The sequence below is a fragment of the Macrobrachium nipponense genome, chromosome 1, assembly GCF_015104395.2.
Source record: "Macrobrachium nipponense isolate FS-2020 chromosome 1, ASM1510439v2, whole genome shotgun sequence".
NCBI classification, from domain to species: Eukaryota; Metazoa; Arthropoda; class Malacostraca; order Decapoda; family Palaemonidae; genus Macrobrachium; species Macrobrachium nipponense.
The window spans coordinates 193,509,943-193,525,965 of record NC_087200.1 but is presented as its reverse complement, the minus strand read 5'-3'; the positions used below and the strand labels follow the sequence as shown (position 1 = coordinate 193,525,965).

Below are 16,023 nucleotides of genomic sequence, written 5' to 3'. Positions count from 1 at the left end.
AGGATGGCAATTGTAAGGGTCAAGAATGGCAGGGAACCAGAAGTTGATCTGGTTACGAATGGGATGTTTTGTAAGGTGCTCCTGGGTGAGAATAAGTAAGGGTAGCAATTGTTCCACGGGGAACGTTTACAGCTGTATCATTTTGGTTGCAGGGGTACGTCACGTAACAGGAGGACTGATAGGTAGGGTGATCAGACGTCCTTCACACTCCCCCATTTCGAATCTTCCCCTCCCCCCAAAAAAAAATCTCTATTTTTGGGGGACATACTCATGTACCCCTCTACGGAATTTCCCGTCATGTGTCACCCATTGTATATGAAACTCGTAATGAATTGCTAATTATTCAGAGATAACAGTCAAGATATTATTCTATTCATAGACTCATGTCCATATGCTAAAAAGCATAATATGTTTTACTATTGTAAGTAACACTTGCTCTGGAGAATTGCCGACTGGATTATACTTTTTCATTTATGCAGATGTTTGTTTGTATATATATCTAATGTACAATTTTTTGAAGGATGAATCTCACATGTCAGGCCTCAGGATGAAAGGATCAAGCAGCTGCAAATGTGAAATTTTCTCTCTCTCTCTCTCTCTCTCTCTCTCTCTCTCTCTCTCTCTTGTTAATTTATACGGGCGCCCCCTTTCACATCTCAAATGAATGGCCACCCTAGTAGGGGAAGAGGAGTGTGGGTTTAGACACAAAGAAGAAGACGGTGCATGAAACTAAATGCTCGGGAAGGGAAAAACGATGCGAGATGTCAGGAAGACATCCGTAGATGTTCGTGCGAACTTATGGGATAAGAAAGTGGGGAGATACAGTGTCGGCTTGGGACAGTATAGAGAAAAACTGCGAAAAGTAATGCAAAATATGAATGTGTTTGCAGGAAGAGAAATCTGATTGTGTATTTATACAGAACAAGGTTATGAGGGTCAATGAGAAAACATTTAAAGAACGAAGGAATCGTGATACGGGAAGCGAAAGAGTAGAAATGGAAAATCCATATAGTTATTTGGTAGTAAATGGAGCTGATGATGGTAATAGTAATAATAATAACTTCAAATTGACGCTGGCTATTCTACAATGCATGTTAATACATTATAGGTAAAGTAGGATGAGAGAAGAATCCTGTAACAGATTACAGGCAAGTAAGAGAGCAGGGAGCATGCGCACAAATTTTGGGAAGGAAGACGAACGCCTCAGAAAGCCTAAGACGAAGGAATTATCGAGGATGTTGAGATGAATATTGTGTGCACAGTGTATTTCGAGTAGAGTCGAATTTAAGGGAGAGAAAGTTACAATACATAGAACAGGGGTGAGAGATGTGGAGAGACCTACAAGAAGGAAAGAGCGGACGACAATAAAGGCTACGCAGAGATTGACAATTGGGTAGTAGTTGAAAAGAGGAGAGGGAGACCTTAATGAGAACGTGTGTACAGCAACTTTGCAGGTTACTAAGACCTAATGATCCAGACATTTTCTGCGCATGCAATTCATCCTACAATTAGCAGCTAGGGGTGAATGTGGCAGTGACCGATATCTTGCTATATTCGCTTACTCGGGAAGTAAGCTTACAAACTACTGAAGGTCTGAAAAAGGTGTTTCACATTGAATTAAAGATACAGGAATTTTAGGATTGAATATTTATGATTTATTTATTAGAATGAAAATGTAAAAAAATAAATAATCTGCATGTTAAACGGTACAGAAAAACTATTTCTAATAAAATATAAAGTATTCATTTTAGTTTTCGTTGGCGAAACAACGCTCCATTTGACCTTAGATTTTAGCACGCGCCCGCCGGGTCACGCCTCGTTTCCCGAGCGTACCTGGATAAAGAAAACGACCCACAGAGAAGCGGTACATGCGCGTGTCCCTATAATCTCCGTTTGTGTGCATTCAGTCAAAATGAATCCTCACCTCCAAATCCGGGGTCGGAGCAATCTGGAGGAGTGTCGGTGGCGATGTTGTTGAGGAGTTCGCGAGCCTTCTCCTCGGCATGGAGGGATTCCACCAAATACAAGACGTAGTCGTCGAACATCAGGTGCAACAAATGGAAGGAGCCTGTGGGGACGAGGGTTAGAGAAGAGATTTGGTTGGACCAGCGGCTCTTAACCTGGGGCAGATTGTTTGGGGTTCTCAGGGGGCCACAACGCGATCGGGAGACTATAATCTACGGTACAGGCCTGTGCCAAGCGGGGGTTGGGGGGGTCGAACGAACCCCTCCCCCCAAAACAAACAAATTTCAGGAAATGCATATTTTGTGTGACTATCCTTTTCATTGAACTGTACTTACAAAGTCATGAATAATTATTGTCTTTTGTTAAGTCAAAGTATATAACATCACAACAAATAAAGTAATATGCATGTTATTGTTAACATAATAAATGAATCAATCAATAAAACTGAAGAAATAATCTTGAATTTCAAGTCAAACTTTCAACATTATAAGTAAAATTCTGTCAACCAAAGCCATTATACTTTGAATAACATCTTATCGGGTAGAAGGGCATATAAACCGCATACCCAGTTTTCTTCTTAATACAACTAAAATAACATTTTCAAGTATTTCATCTTGTATATACTACCTATATATGCAATGACATTTGTAGAAGAAAAGGTCCACCCTCCTAAAAAAAAAACTGGGTATGGGCCTACGGTAATATCCTGAAAAGTCTCTGAAAAGAACCACTGGGTTCGACAGACGGAAACTTCGCTTTTTATGTCGTCAATGAAATTCGTAAAGATGTACTACACTAAGTCTAACGAAGTGAATGGGGGGAAAAAAGGGGGCTGGGGGTGGGGGGGTCGGTTTTCATATACTCTTGCAATTAATGTAAAGACTTTAATTAGTTTTTCCTCATTTTCGAAAGTCACCCTGTCATGGCCTCTACATATTTTTCCCATTATCTCAGCACAAACAAATATTAATATTTTTCACAAGAGCTGCTTTTTGTTTTTTGTTTTTTTCCAACATCCAGCAGCGGCAGTTCATATTCCAAAAAGCAATGACCAAGAAATACTTCCTACAGTAAAATAAAATTGAGCATTCTTAGACCTCATTTTCAACTTGATCCTTTCTCCATATTTCGAGACAATTACCCTTCCCTCGTAACCAAAAATTAATCTCACTTTCCTATTTAAAGTAACTTAGGCATTTCGAATCCAGGTAAAAATGTCACAGGGAAAAATGTCACATAAAAATGTCAAAATATTCTTGTCTACATAGTGACCCCCAAGGGTTTTAACCCAGTATGTATATACCCACCTTTGAGGCGTGTTTAGTACGAGCCCGTTGGGGGATTTCTGTATAAACATAAACCAAAGGCTGTAAATATCATAAAGATAATAACCCCCAAAGAAATATTGGGATTTTTTCCCGTGTGACATTATTACCATCCACCGGACTTTCTTCTGAAAGAATGACGTTCGGGAAATATAGTAGTTTCATTCTTTAACAATAGATAGTACCGGTAATCTTCTTAGGCACGAAGATATGGTAATTCAGTTGCATTCCACATAGGAAAATGAAAATGGTTTATCTCAGCAAATGCCCAACAGTTTCGTCCTTGGAGCGTTTATTTTCCTTGATAAACGCTCCAAGAAGAGGTCCATCGGAGGTCGAAACTGTTGGGCATTTTCTGAGATAAACCATTTTCCTTTTTCCCATGTGGAATACAACTGAATAGACTATAGATTAACACAAATTACTTACTCTACGAAACCGATACGCAAAGGTACGAATAATTGCTCACCGAAACTTGGAGCTGAATGGAGCGTCATGTCCCTGATGACTCTCGTGCCGAAGCAGGACCACATCAGGAGAAACGAGTGGGCCACCTTGTGGATAGCAGCTTTGTTCCTCCGTGCCCCCAGGAGGACGCATCTCTCCACCATCGCTTCCAACCACTCGCTGTAGGCCTCCAAGGGCGCGCCCTCCTCCAGCAGTCGCTCAAATTCGCTGTACACTGCGAAAGGTATACGTGAGGGCTAAGTTAAGTATATCTTAGTTTAACCAGACCACTGAGCTGATTAACAGCTCTCCTAGATATTTTTACGTGGCTAGGAACCAATTGGCCACCTAGCAACGGGATCTACAGCTTATTGTGGGATCCGAACCACATTATATCGAGAAATGAATTTCTATCACCAGAAATAAATTCCTCTGACTCCACGTTGGCCGAGCAGAGAATCGTACTTCGGACCACCGGACTGGTAGGTAGCCGAGTGCGAAAACCACTCGTCCAACGAAGAACTTAAACGTGAGGACTGCAGAGGGTCATTTTTTCTATGTCCCTTTTCCTTTTTTTTCATATTTTATTCGAGAAAATATACAAGATTTTATTGTTTTAATAGCACTACATGCGGAATTCCATCAAAGTTGACTTAAATTTATCGGAATTAAAAAAAAACAATTAGCGCGTACTTCTTACAAATAATCTATGTATTTCAATGTTAATATTTGTTTGTAGTTACCCATATAAAATTACAGCAGTGTTTCCTCTCATTTTTTTTAATGTTTTGAAATCCAGTTCTAAAATTTTCAATATTTTTTTCTTGATGTTACGCAATTAATTTAATAAATCAGAAAACCAATTAAGCAGTTTCTTGTTACACATCACGTATTCTGGTTCTTTGCATATTTCACATTGTTTACTATTTTATTTCTATCTTTTATTAGAAAAATACATTAATGCAGATTGACAGTTATTTCATAGTATTTACAGAATTTTACAATGTCATTTTTACTATATGATATTTTCATCATATCCAATCTGTCTTTTGTGGCCAGAATTTCATGAAAATATTTGCAAAAAATTTCTCTACCACAACTGTCAATCAATTTACTGGTCACATTTTTCCAAATAGTTTACCATATGGGTATGGGTATATGTATGCATGTACATAGTAAATTCAAATATGTTGAGCTATAGAAAAAAATATAAATAATTGTATTGATTCTGTACATAAATACATATATTGTATATGTACTTATTGTAAAAAGAGCTTTAAAGTATATTTTTTTTAAATAAAAGAGGAAAAAATAGTTTAAATTTCAAATGAAGGGTATTTCTCGGTGACCTTTTCTCCTGTGACGTTTTTACCTTGATTCGTTTTGTGAGAATGTTTAATTTTACGGAGAGAAAGGAAAAAAAAGAAAAATAAAGATAGTACAGTTAGTCATGTCATTGTTTACGTGTAAGGAGGACATTCCAATTTTGTGCTATAGATAGAGGACATGGGCAAATGTGTGTGCAACTCCGCATTGTGTGTATATATTGTATATACAATTTATGGTATCCTGACTAAACCAGAAACTAGACTGATCTGTATAAGCTCGACTTTCTCATGGTGATGCTGATATATATATATATATATATATATATTATATATATATATATATATATATTATAATATATATATAGATATATATATATATATACATATATATATGATATATATAGATATATATATATATATATATATATATATATATATATATATATAGATAATATATATATCGTTATTATATATATGTATATATATATATATATATATATATCATATATATTATTATGAGTATATATCAAATATATATATGTGTGTACTATATAATGTGTATATAATATATATATATATATATATATAATATATATAAGATATGTATATTACATATATATTATAAATATATATAAATAATGGATAATTTATATACTATATTATATATATATAAATATATATAAAATTATATGTATATATATGTGTATATATTAGATATATTGCAGTATATATATATATAAAGATATATTATATTTTAAGATTATATATCTATATATATATATATATATATATATATATATATATATATATATATATATATATATATATATATATATATACATATATGCAATATTGTTCAAGCAAGAATGAGGATGAAAATATAAACTAAATTTGCGGTAGTAAATTCTTCTTTATCATAATTTTACAAATAATGGAGCATAAAAAATTAAAAAGGAAGGAGGAAACAGGAGAAAGCTAAAAGTAGCCCACCACAAAAAAAAAAAAAAAACGACCAAAAAAAGGGAACACCATTAATAAGACAAAAATATCGTCAAGAAGACGAAAACCCCGTCTAGCCCATCCCCCTTTACAAAAAAATAAGGCCTTACAATTCATGATGAGCTCCACAGTGACTCCGTTGGTGGTGTGCTTGTCCATCGAGTAGACCGTCTGTCGAGTGATGGCTTCGAGGTCGACCTGGCGCCAGTCGTGCAGCATCTGCTGGGTGATGTCCGGCGCGTGCAGCACCATTCTGGAGGCCTGGCACAGGTGGTTCAGCGACGTCTGGCGCCTCAGCATCCTGGAGAAGCGGCAGGCCACTGCGGGAGGAATGAACGTTACTTGGTTTTGCTGTGGTCATTAGTACTACTACATTATTGCTGCAGGAAGACAGCGCGTTATTTGGTTGCTGCGGTCGTTAGTACTATCATTATTGCGTTATTTGGCTGCAATGGTTGTTAGTACTATCATTATTGCGTTATTTGGTTGCTGCAGTCATTAGTCCTGTCATTATTGCTATGGGAAGACAGCGTGTTATTTGGTTGCTGTGGTCATTGGCACCACTATCATTATTGTTAAGGGAATACAGCGCGTTAATTGGTTGCTCTGGTCATGAGTACTACTACATTATTGCTGCAGGAAGACAGCGCATTATTTGGTTGCTGTGGTCATTAGTACTACTACATTATTACTGCAGGAGGACAGCGCATTATTTGGTTGCTGTGGTCATTAGTACTACTATCATTATTGCTATGGGAAGACAGCGTGTCATTTGGTTGCTGTGGTCACTAGTACTATCATTATTACTGGTGATGGTCAGTTGCCAATCGGGAAGAGGTGATTGTTATTGTTAGAAACATGTTTCAGATGAATGTGACCAGTGGATTCTGTATATTTCAACACTCAAAGAAAAATACGATAATAATAATAAAGATATGAAAAAAAAATGACTTACCACTCTACGGTTGTTGAAATCTATTCTGGATGAATGAGTTGAAATGACATCTTGTGTACCCACACTCAAACAAGTGGTGGCAGTTTCATAATTTTTCGTTCACCTGCCTGACGCACGATTCATGCCTTATTAATCAATTTTTCTTTTCGAAGATGGAAGAAATCTTATGTAACGACATTAAAGACAGTCACTAATATTTTTAGAACATCATGTCGTGCTATTGTGTAAAACTGTTTTCCATATAGCAGAATTGATGTGAACGAAACGAAGTGATAAAAAACGTCATATCACAACCATTGACATACATTACTAAGGCCGGGTATTTACACACAGGTTTACCTGCCAGTCTCCCCGTCCGTTCATCGAAACTGGCGTTAAAATGTACATGTGGATGGCAGTTTGTGGGCAGAGTCAGTCCACTCACCAAAACTGATGAACTGATGAAGTTACCTAAAGTTTTTTCGACCGACTAACAGGTGATCGCACATGTGGACGGGTAACCAATGATTTGATTCTATTTTAGCCTTTTTAGCCTTTCTAGGGGGGCCGTTGCAGTATCAAAGTTGTTGTTGTTGTTGTTATTATTATTATTATTATTATTATTATTATTATTATTCAGAAGATGACCCTATCCGTATGGAACAAGACCACCACAGGGGAGATTGACTGGAAATTCAAACTTCCAAAGTATTCTGCTATTCATTGGAAACAAGTAATAACAGTCCGAGAGGCTGAGATCCTTCCCAGATGACATCCGACGGCGAACTGTCATAAAATCGTTGGTTAGTTACCCGTCCACACGTGCAATCACCTGTCAGTCGGTCAAAAGAACTTTAGGTCATTTCATCAGTTTTGGTGAGTGGACTGACTCCGCCCGCAAACTGCCATCCACACGCACGTTTTAGCATCAGTTTCAATGAACGGACAGGGAGACTTACAGGTAAACCTGTGCGTGAATACCTAGTCTTGGTAATGTACGTCAATGGTTGTGATATGACATTTTTTATCACTTCATTTCGTTCATGTCAATTCTGCTATATGGAAAATAGCTTTACACAACAACATAACACGATGTTATAAAAATATCGGTGACTTTTTAACGTCGTTACACAAGGTTTCTACCATCTTCGAAAAGAAAAATCGATTACTAAGGCATGAATCGTGCATCAGGCAGGTGAACAAAAAATGATGAAACTCTGCCATCACTTGTTTGAGCGTGTGTACATAAACAAACACCTCATTTATATATATATATATATATATATATATATATATATATATATATATATATATATATATATATGAGGGTCAACTATATATTAAATGCAAAAAGAGATACAAACGTCTAAAAAAAACAAAAAACAAAAGGCGAATCATACAAGAAGCATCTCCACTTACGGTCGATTTTAACTTGTCTCAGGTTATGTGGGAGGTCATCCAAGGCCACCCGTAGCCAGGAATCCAGGTCGTGGGTGAACTTCCGGATGACCTGGGTCAGGCTGTCTGGAATAGCCTGAGGAATGCAGGTTCGAATTAGGTAATGTTTAGACAGTGAATTTTTTTTTTTTTTTTAAGGAATTACTATCCATGTTTATATTATAAGTTTTGGGGGAAATCTCTTTTTTTTTCTCTCTCTCTCTCTCTCTTATACACAAACAGACGCAAACAAAACAATATCCTGTATGCAAGCACACACATAATTACAGAAATTCTGCATCCCTTCTCTCTCTCTCTCATACAATGGCAATTCTATGATTTATATCTCATCGTATCTCTCTCTCTCTCTCTCATAGACAATGGCAATTCTATTATCTCTCTCTCTCTCTCTCTCATACAATGGCAATTCTATGATTTATATATCCCATCTTTTCTCTCTCTCTCTTTCTCTCTCTCAGACAATGGCAATTCTATGATTTATCTCTCTCTCTCTCTCTCACGATGTCTCCTCGGATGGACTAACATTGTAGTCTTTGAGACATCCTACTCCTTGTAACTCTCTCTCTCTCATACATTGGCAATTCTATGATTTACATATCGCATTCTCTCTCTCTTTCTCTCTCTCTCTCTCTCTCATACATTTGGCAAATTCTATGATTTATATATCGCATTCTCTCTCTCTCTATCTCTCTCTCTCTCTCCTCTCTTTTCTTCTCTCCAGAACAATGGCAACTTCTATGATTTATCTCTCTCTCTCGATCTATCTATCTCACGAGTGTATCCTCGGATGGACTTAAAACATTGTAAGTCTTTGAGGACATCCTACTCACTTGTAACTCTCTCTCGCTAATACATTGGCAATTGTATGATTGACTATCGCATTCTCTCTCTCTCATACATTGGCAATTCTATGATTTATATATCGCATTCTCTCTCTCTCTCTCTTTGTAACTCCTTGTAACTCGTTCTCTCATACATTGGCAATTCTATGATTTATATATCGCATTGTATCTCTCTCTCTCACTCTGACGCGCGTGCGCAGAGAGAGGGAGAGAGAGCTCATGGCCGCCCCTGACACGTCACCCATCTGCCTGCCAGACTTCACCTGTAGAACAGACGGCATTAGGACGCTGCAGACGGCTCTGTAGAGGATGGAGTCGCAGACTCCCACGAGATTCACGAGGACGTTGGAGCCGAGGATGCTGACGAGGTGGGGCGGCATCCCCTGCCAGAAGTGGACCAGGAAGCTTTGGATCTGCAGAAAATGAGGAGGGAATGATGATCATCTTCACTGGCTTTTTTTATTTATTCAATGAATTGTGTCATATCAAGAGTAGAAAGTTTGCTGAACATTTTAAAACTGGTTTTTGAAACAAATTAAAAAAAAGGACAGGAACGCTGTTGTAATTTTAGATTGTGACTATGTTGTTGGGATCTGGTTAGCCCACAAAGCAGGAATAAAGGATGAAAACGTAGATTTACCTGTAAAATCTACAAGATAAAACTTTTGTTAAATTCTGGTAAATTTAAGTCGAATTTGATAAAATTCTGCATGTAATACTGTTAAAAGGGTAAAATATTGTATATTCTCTCTAATAAAAGATTTTTAAAAAAGTTTCATTTCGAGGGTAGTAGAGAACTGACTTCTAACACCATTCTAGTCTCAGGTTAGAGACAAAATTCGTCGAATTGCATGAATGAAATATAAAGGCGAGAAGTTCGAATAGCAAAAGTTCTCGTGAACATGACAAATAACATTCCCTGGTTTTGTCCGACATTGATTTCTTCCAAACCATCATAAGGGGAATGTGTGTGTATGTTTGGTGTGTACGCTTGCGTGCACGCGTGTATGTACGTATGCGTTGGTAAACAGAGAGAGAGAGAGAGAGAGGCTGTAATGATGGAATGTTACTCGTCACTATCACGAGAACTTCCTCTGTGTAAGTTCGACTGTCTGTCAGTCTAGTACTATACTCACCTCGTCGAAGCTCGCTCTGATGACGGTGTCGAGAATTCTTTGGCAGTGAGTTCTGTACATCATCACGAACGTGGCCACCTAAATTGGGTTAAAAGTTACACGATCATTTGGCTTATCCAACATAAGTAAAGAACAGAAATGATTCCGTAACATTTTTGCTGAGTATAGTCTAACGGATAAGTATCTCGTTAAGGTTATCCAATCCTGGTTAAATTTTTCGTATCCGGAGATTTTTTTTACTTTGTATTTCTCATTTGGTTTTCAGAAAAAAAACAAGCTCAATTGAACTATAAAAATTACAAGTTTATGATTCCGCTGCTCACTCGATCAGCTGAGTAAGAATACGAACGATAGGTCTGGTCTGTATTTGGATGGGTGACCCCCCCATAAATTGCCCCCAACTTCATTGCAAAAAAACATATTCTTTTAAAACTGGAAGTTAGCAACCTCTCGAACGAACTTCGCCCACCCCAAACAACAAAATAAAGAGAGAGAGAGGGAGAGAGAGAGAGATTGTAGAAATTTCTATTCTTGCTACTTCCTTCTGTCTGTAAGCATATGCACAAAGAATGAGAGAGAGAGAGAGAGAGAGAGAGAGAGAGATTTTTCTAAACATGCCTTTTCCTGCCTTGTTATCTCATACGGGTAACTACAGAAAAATATCAAAATTGAAATACATAGATTGTCCGTAAAAATATTTAAAATTCACCTCGAAACGGTAGGATAAAATCATATTTGTTAGTTTTGTTGGTAAATGTAAGTCAACTTTGATAAAATGCTACTTATAGTACTATTAAAACTGTGAAGGATTATATATATTTTCCCTAATAAAAGATAAAAATAAACAATATTGTTTGCCAGAACCTGTGAGATTCACCTTGGCTGGGGGGGGGGGATGGTAGGGGGGTGATCAGTGTCTTTGAGGGGGCAATGTCACCGCACACATGCCCCCCCCCCCCCCAACCGCCACCATGACGTTAGCCCCTGCCCTTGTCAGAGATGTATAGCTGGTGATGAGTCAAGGTCTAAAGAATTCTTTAGACCTTGGTGATGAGTCTTATCGTCAGCGAATGATTTTTGTGGAGCCTTTCGCGGGTTGTGGAAATTCTTAGTGGGATTGATCATACACAAACTCACACATATATGTATTATATACATATATGAGAGAGAGAGAGAGAGAGAGAGAGAGAGAGAGAGAGAGAGAGAGAGAGATGAACAACTTACATAATATACGTGGAGTATGAGGTGCCGGAAGACCGATAAATGTGGAGATAGTATACATAGAGGTGTCGTGAGTGAGCACCTGAATACCCAGAAAGGATATATCCAGTAACATATATCCATAAAATGAAGGGAACGCCAAATGCTTCAGTGAGCACCTGAAAAACTCCTTTATTATCCGTATCATCGGTTGAATGAATCTACCGAAGATTTCAAACCCCTGTAGTACTACAGGCGATATAGTACTATATGTTGGTGATACATTCTCCATCTGTTTATAGGAAACCGACTTTGATATATGTTCAGATTAGGTTAGTTATGGACACTTGGAGTTTCATTTCGTAAAGCAGGTCTTCTATTTCGATATATTTAACGGGAATTATACGAACACGTATATAGAAAAAAAGCTTCAAAAATTGCTACTCCGAATTGAGCAGTTACGTACTTTCCCATCGCGTTTGTTGGAAATAGGCCCTTTATAATGTTAAGATTAGGATTACCAAACTGTTGCATGAATTCTATCAGCAAATAAACATTCTTCAGGTGCAAGGATGTGATACCAACGTAGCTGCAGTCAGTTATTGTGTATATAAGTCCTACAAGTATCATTGCTGTACTGCAATGTGCAGGGTGTCCATAAAGTCACAGTACCATTACAAGTATTTATTGCTCAGCATGGTACTGGGACTTTATGGACACCCTATAGTATTACATCGGAAAATCAACGGAGCAGTTCAGTGTTCGCTTCTTCGAACATCTCAGAAGATTTGTTAGGGCGGATATAGGGCATTAAGCAAACCACCATTTACCGCTGTTCGTCAACAGTCTGAAGGATATGACCATCCTATAGATATATAGATTCTTTTCCAACCTACGAAATGGCGCTCGGAGTTCAAGTCTAGCACATACATAGTCTAAGTGGAGATAAACCCTCTCTTTGCGGTACTGAAAGGGCTGTTGTTGGATTGCTGTGTGTGTGTGTGTGTGTGTTTTTAGGTTATTCTATCTTGTAATGTGTAATTTCAATTTGCTTTATTACTTCATTGATCTTAAATTTAACACATATTCCGTTATAGTAGATTGCCTAGCGACTGAGGAATGCAAATCTCCGAAACTAGTCGCAACTAATAAAAATGCTCTTCATTGAAGCCCTGGTTTTAATATATATAAATATTGTGTCTGTATTAACAAATTTTACGTACACAACATACGTGCGAATAGAACTCAGTCGCAGACTTAACATTGTATATTTCCTCTTCAGCTTCATCTTAGACATCAATCATCTTATACCCAGAGCAAAGTAAACAACATCCTTTAGAACAATGTAAAATTGAAAAAAAAAAACTCTTTGTAACTGCTCCACTGCTCTGACGAACGCCAAGAAAAAACACCACTCGACGGGGAGAGAGAGAGAGAGAGAGAGAGAGAGAGAGAGCAGAAGAAAGGAGACTTAGCGGAAACATTCTGGCGACAATAGGCAACCCCCCCCCCTCCACCTTAGCATCTTTAATTAATCCCAGCACTGTTATGATAAACAACTAGGCATCTTAATTAATGTCTTAATTACTTTACTCTCATTTCAGCCCTATTAGAAGGCTTGCACATAATGAGATGACGTTGGAAATGAACCTTGCAAGAGAGACGGGCCCAGTGCTCCTTCATATGTGTTATTTTATGAACACATTAAACACACACACGCACAATATAGGTATATTGAAAATGTAAGGAGGTCTGTATAGAAGTCCTGAATGGAATACTGCAGTATATAGGCTGGGACATAATGAAATATTTGACCAGTGAGAAAAGAGTACGAATACATAAAAGGAAGAATCAGAGAAGTGGAGAGAATTAATAATTGCCCTCTTGTCTGAAACAAGTTCCACATTGGACGTGTGGGTTGCGCACTCGGCTATCAATCTAGTAGCCCGAATTTGCTCCCAGGTGCCGCCAACTTGGAACCAAAGGAATTTTTTTTTTTCTGGTGATTAGAAATTCATTTCTTGATATAATGTGGTTTGGATCTCACAGTAAGCTGTAGGTTCTGTTGCTAAGTAACCAATTGGTTCCTAACCACGTAAATAAAAATGTAATCCTTCAGACCAGCCCTAGGAGAGCTGTTAATCAGCTAGGTGGTCGGTTTAAACTAAGATACACTTAACTTTGTATATCTGTAAAGGAATATGGTAGGGATTTGATTGAGTAAATGGTAACCGGGTACAGAGTTTAGGAGGAGGATAGTAGTAGGAAGACGGTATGTGCATCATATACCCATGTAAGGAGTGTGAGACTGAGCAAGAACTATGCGACTTACTAGACTTGGAGAGACCATGATAAAGAACTGAAGTGTTGAGAATGTGTCTTCTAAGAGTAATTGAAGGTTTTATCATAAGAATTGAGACCGGTTGGTTTTGATGTAAATGGGAGTTATAAGGGTCTGTTTAACTTTTTTGCTGTGGGAATATGGAAGTTAAGGAATGAATAGATTATATAGGTATGTGGATTTAGTGAAAATAAGGCATCGCAAATTAAAAACTTAGTTCAGGTAGTCCCCGGGTCACATCAGTTTTGGGTTAAGGCGTTTGCCTTATGGTACTGTTAACCTGCTTTATGGCGCTGTAACCCGGACTTACAGCACTGTTGCTGCTTATTCCCATTTTAATTTTGGTGATTTTATTTAAGGTGATTTTGGACTTACAGCGCCCTACTGGGAACGGAACACCCGCTGTAACCCGGGATTGCCTGTAACTGGCTACTGCAGACGGTACAGTATCAACCAATGTTGAAGAGACCAAGGAAAGAGTTTGAAAATAGTTGTGAGACAATAGACTTGAACGGGTCGAGGGTGGATGGTATAAGAATGGAGGTGACTCATGATTTCAGAGTCAGAGGAAAGTTGAATCACAGAAAAGTGATATGTGTAATAGTATTGCACCAGCTCTGGTTTTTTTGCCATGACCCTATGTTAGGTTAGGGTAGGTGGTTGGGTTAGGTTAGGTTAGTTCAAAGAAAAACTATGTAAGAAATTTGGGTGTGGGAAAAATAATGAGATTATTTTAAAGAAGATTCTGTATGGTTAGTTTTTAAGATTTGGCATCTCGCTTTTTCAGGGAAGGTTCCATACTTGGTTATAGTTCGGGAATATGCCGCGTGGTTCACGCAAAAGTTTCATAGGAGTTGCGCTTGTTGTAATCTTTTTGGTTGCAGAGAAATGAGTTTATTGAGTGTAAAGGGAAGATGGTGTTCATAGCTTGTGAGACACTTTGTCTACCACTTACAGTAAAAATGCAACGAGGAAAGTTGAAGAGGTAAGATATATAGAAATGAGATAAAATGTGGTACAAGGGTTAGCACTTGTAAAAAGAGAGAAAAGAATTTTGAGGTGGTCTGCTTATAGAACGAATAAAAAAGCTAACTGGTTGAAGAGATGCATGATTAGAAATTCTTAGGGAAAAGACGAGAAAAGTCAATGAAGTAATTACACAAAGGCATATGCTATTTACCTTAAAAGTTTTAGTAAATAATAAATCACCGACGCAGATTCGAGTCAGATACCGTGCTAGTACAGTAACCAGTAATAATCCAAGTGAATACGTATACATACACACATACTATATAGTATATTATATATATATATATATATATATATATATATATATATATATATATATATATATATATATATAGTATAAATGAGTTTGTGTACAGCAGAGTCAACATCAACTTATATCTGTCTTGATAGCAAGGTAATTAAAGTCACTGTTTATCGTTGTTTCTAAACTAAGGTAACAGTTTGAATCCTCTCATTGACGAAACACTTAACGACTATAATTCCCCTTGATGTAGAAGTTATCCTGAGATACAGTGAATAGGACATCAAATTATATTTGTGAACTTAAAAATGTCATGAGTATATATATTTTTATATATATATATATATATATATATATATATATATATATATATATAATATATATATATAATAATTATAATAATAAAAGGAGGCCATAAAAACTCCAAAATATAGAAAGTATTATATTTCAGAGAATAGTGTCTCTCTCTTCAGGTAGGTAATAATGAGAAAAGTTACAGAAAAGGCAGTATTAATACCAAGAAATCCATCCACAGGCAGCCGTTTTAGGTCACCCCTGCTGATAATTTCTCTTTAATTTTCTTAAGCGTTGGTTGAAGGAAGATTTTATCCATGATATCCGAATCCCAGGTGCCCTGTGAGATGTTCACTACCCGGCTTTGTTTCATCAAGGCTGACTCTATCGTCTGGCTTTTGTACCGACATATGCTGCTATAAATTAGTATATGTGACAGATTCTAGTTTATTCTGTGCCATGCCTAGCTGACTGTTTATGTTGT

General features: G+C 37.2%; 1 protein-coding gene across 1 annotated transcript in view; it reads right to left on the bottom strand.

Moving 5' to 3' along the window:
• Positions 1–16,023, bottom strand: part of LOC135220329 (transcription factor RFX4-like) — an 87,546-nt gene that overhangs the window by 21,097 nt on the left and 50,426 nt on the right. The window contains exons 7-12 of the mRNA XM_064257562.1: positions 10,435–10,512; positions 9,562–9,711; positions 8,418–8,532; positions 6,175–6,384; positions 3,760–3,972; positions 1,925–2,068 (exon numbers count right to left, since the gene is read on the bottom strand). Of these exons, the coding sequence (XP_064113632.1) occupies positions 1,925–2,068; positions 3,760–3,972; positions 6,175–6,384; positions 8,418–8,532; positions 9,562–9,711; positions 10,435–10,512 (910 nt within the window). The remainder of the gene's footprint in view (positions 1–1,924; positions 2,069–3,759; positions 3,973–6,174; positions 6,385–8,417; positions 8,533–9,561; positions 9,712–10,434; positions 10,513–16,023) is intronic.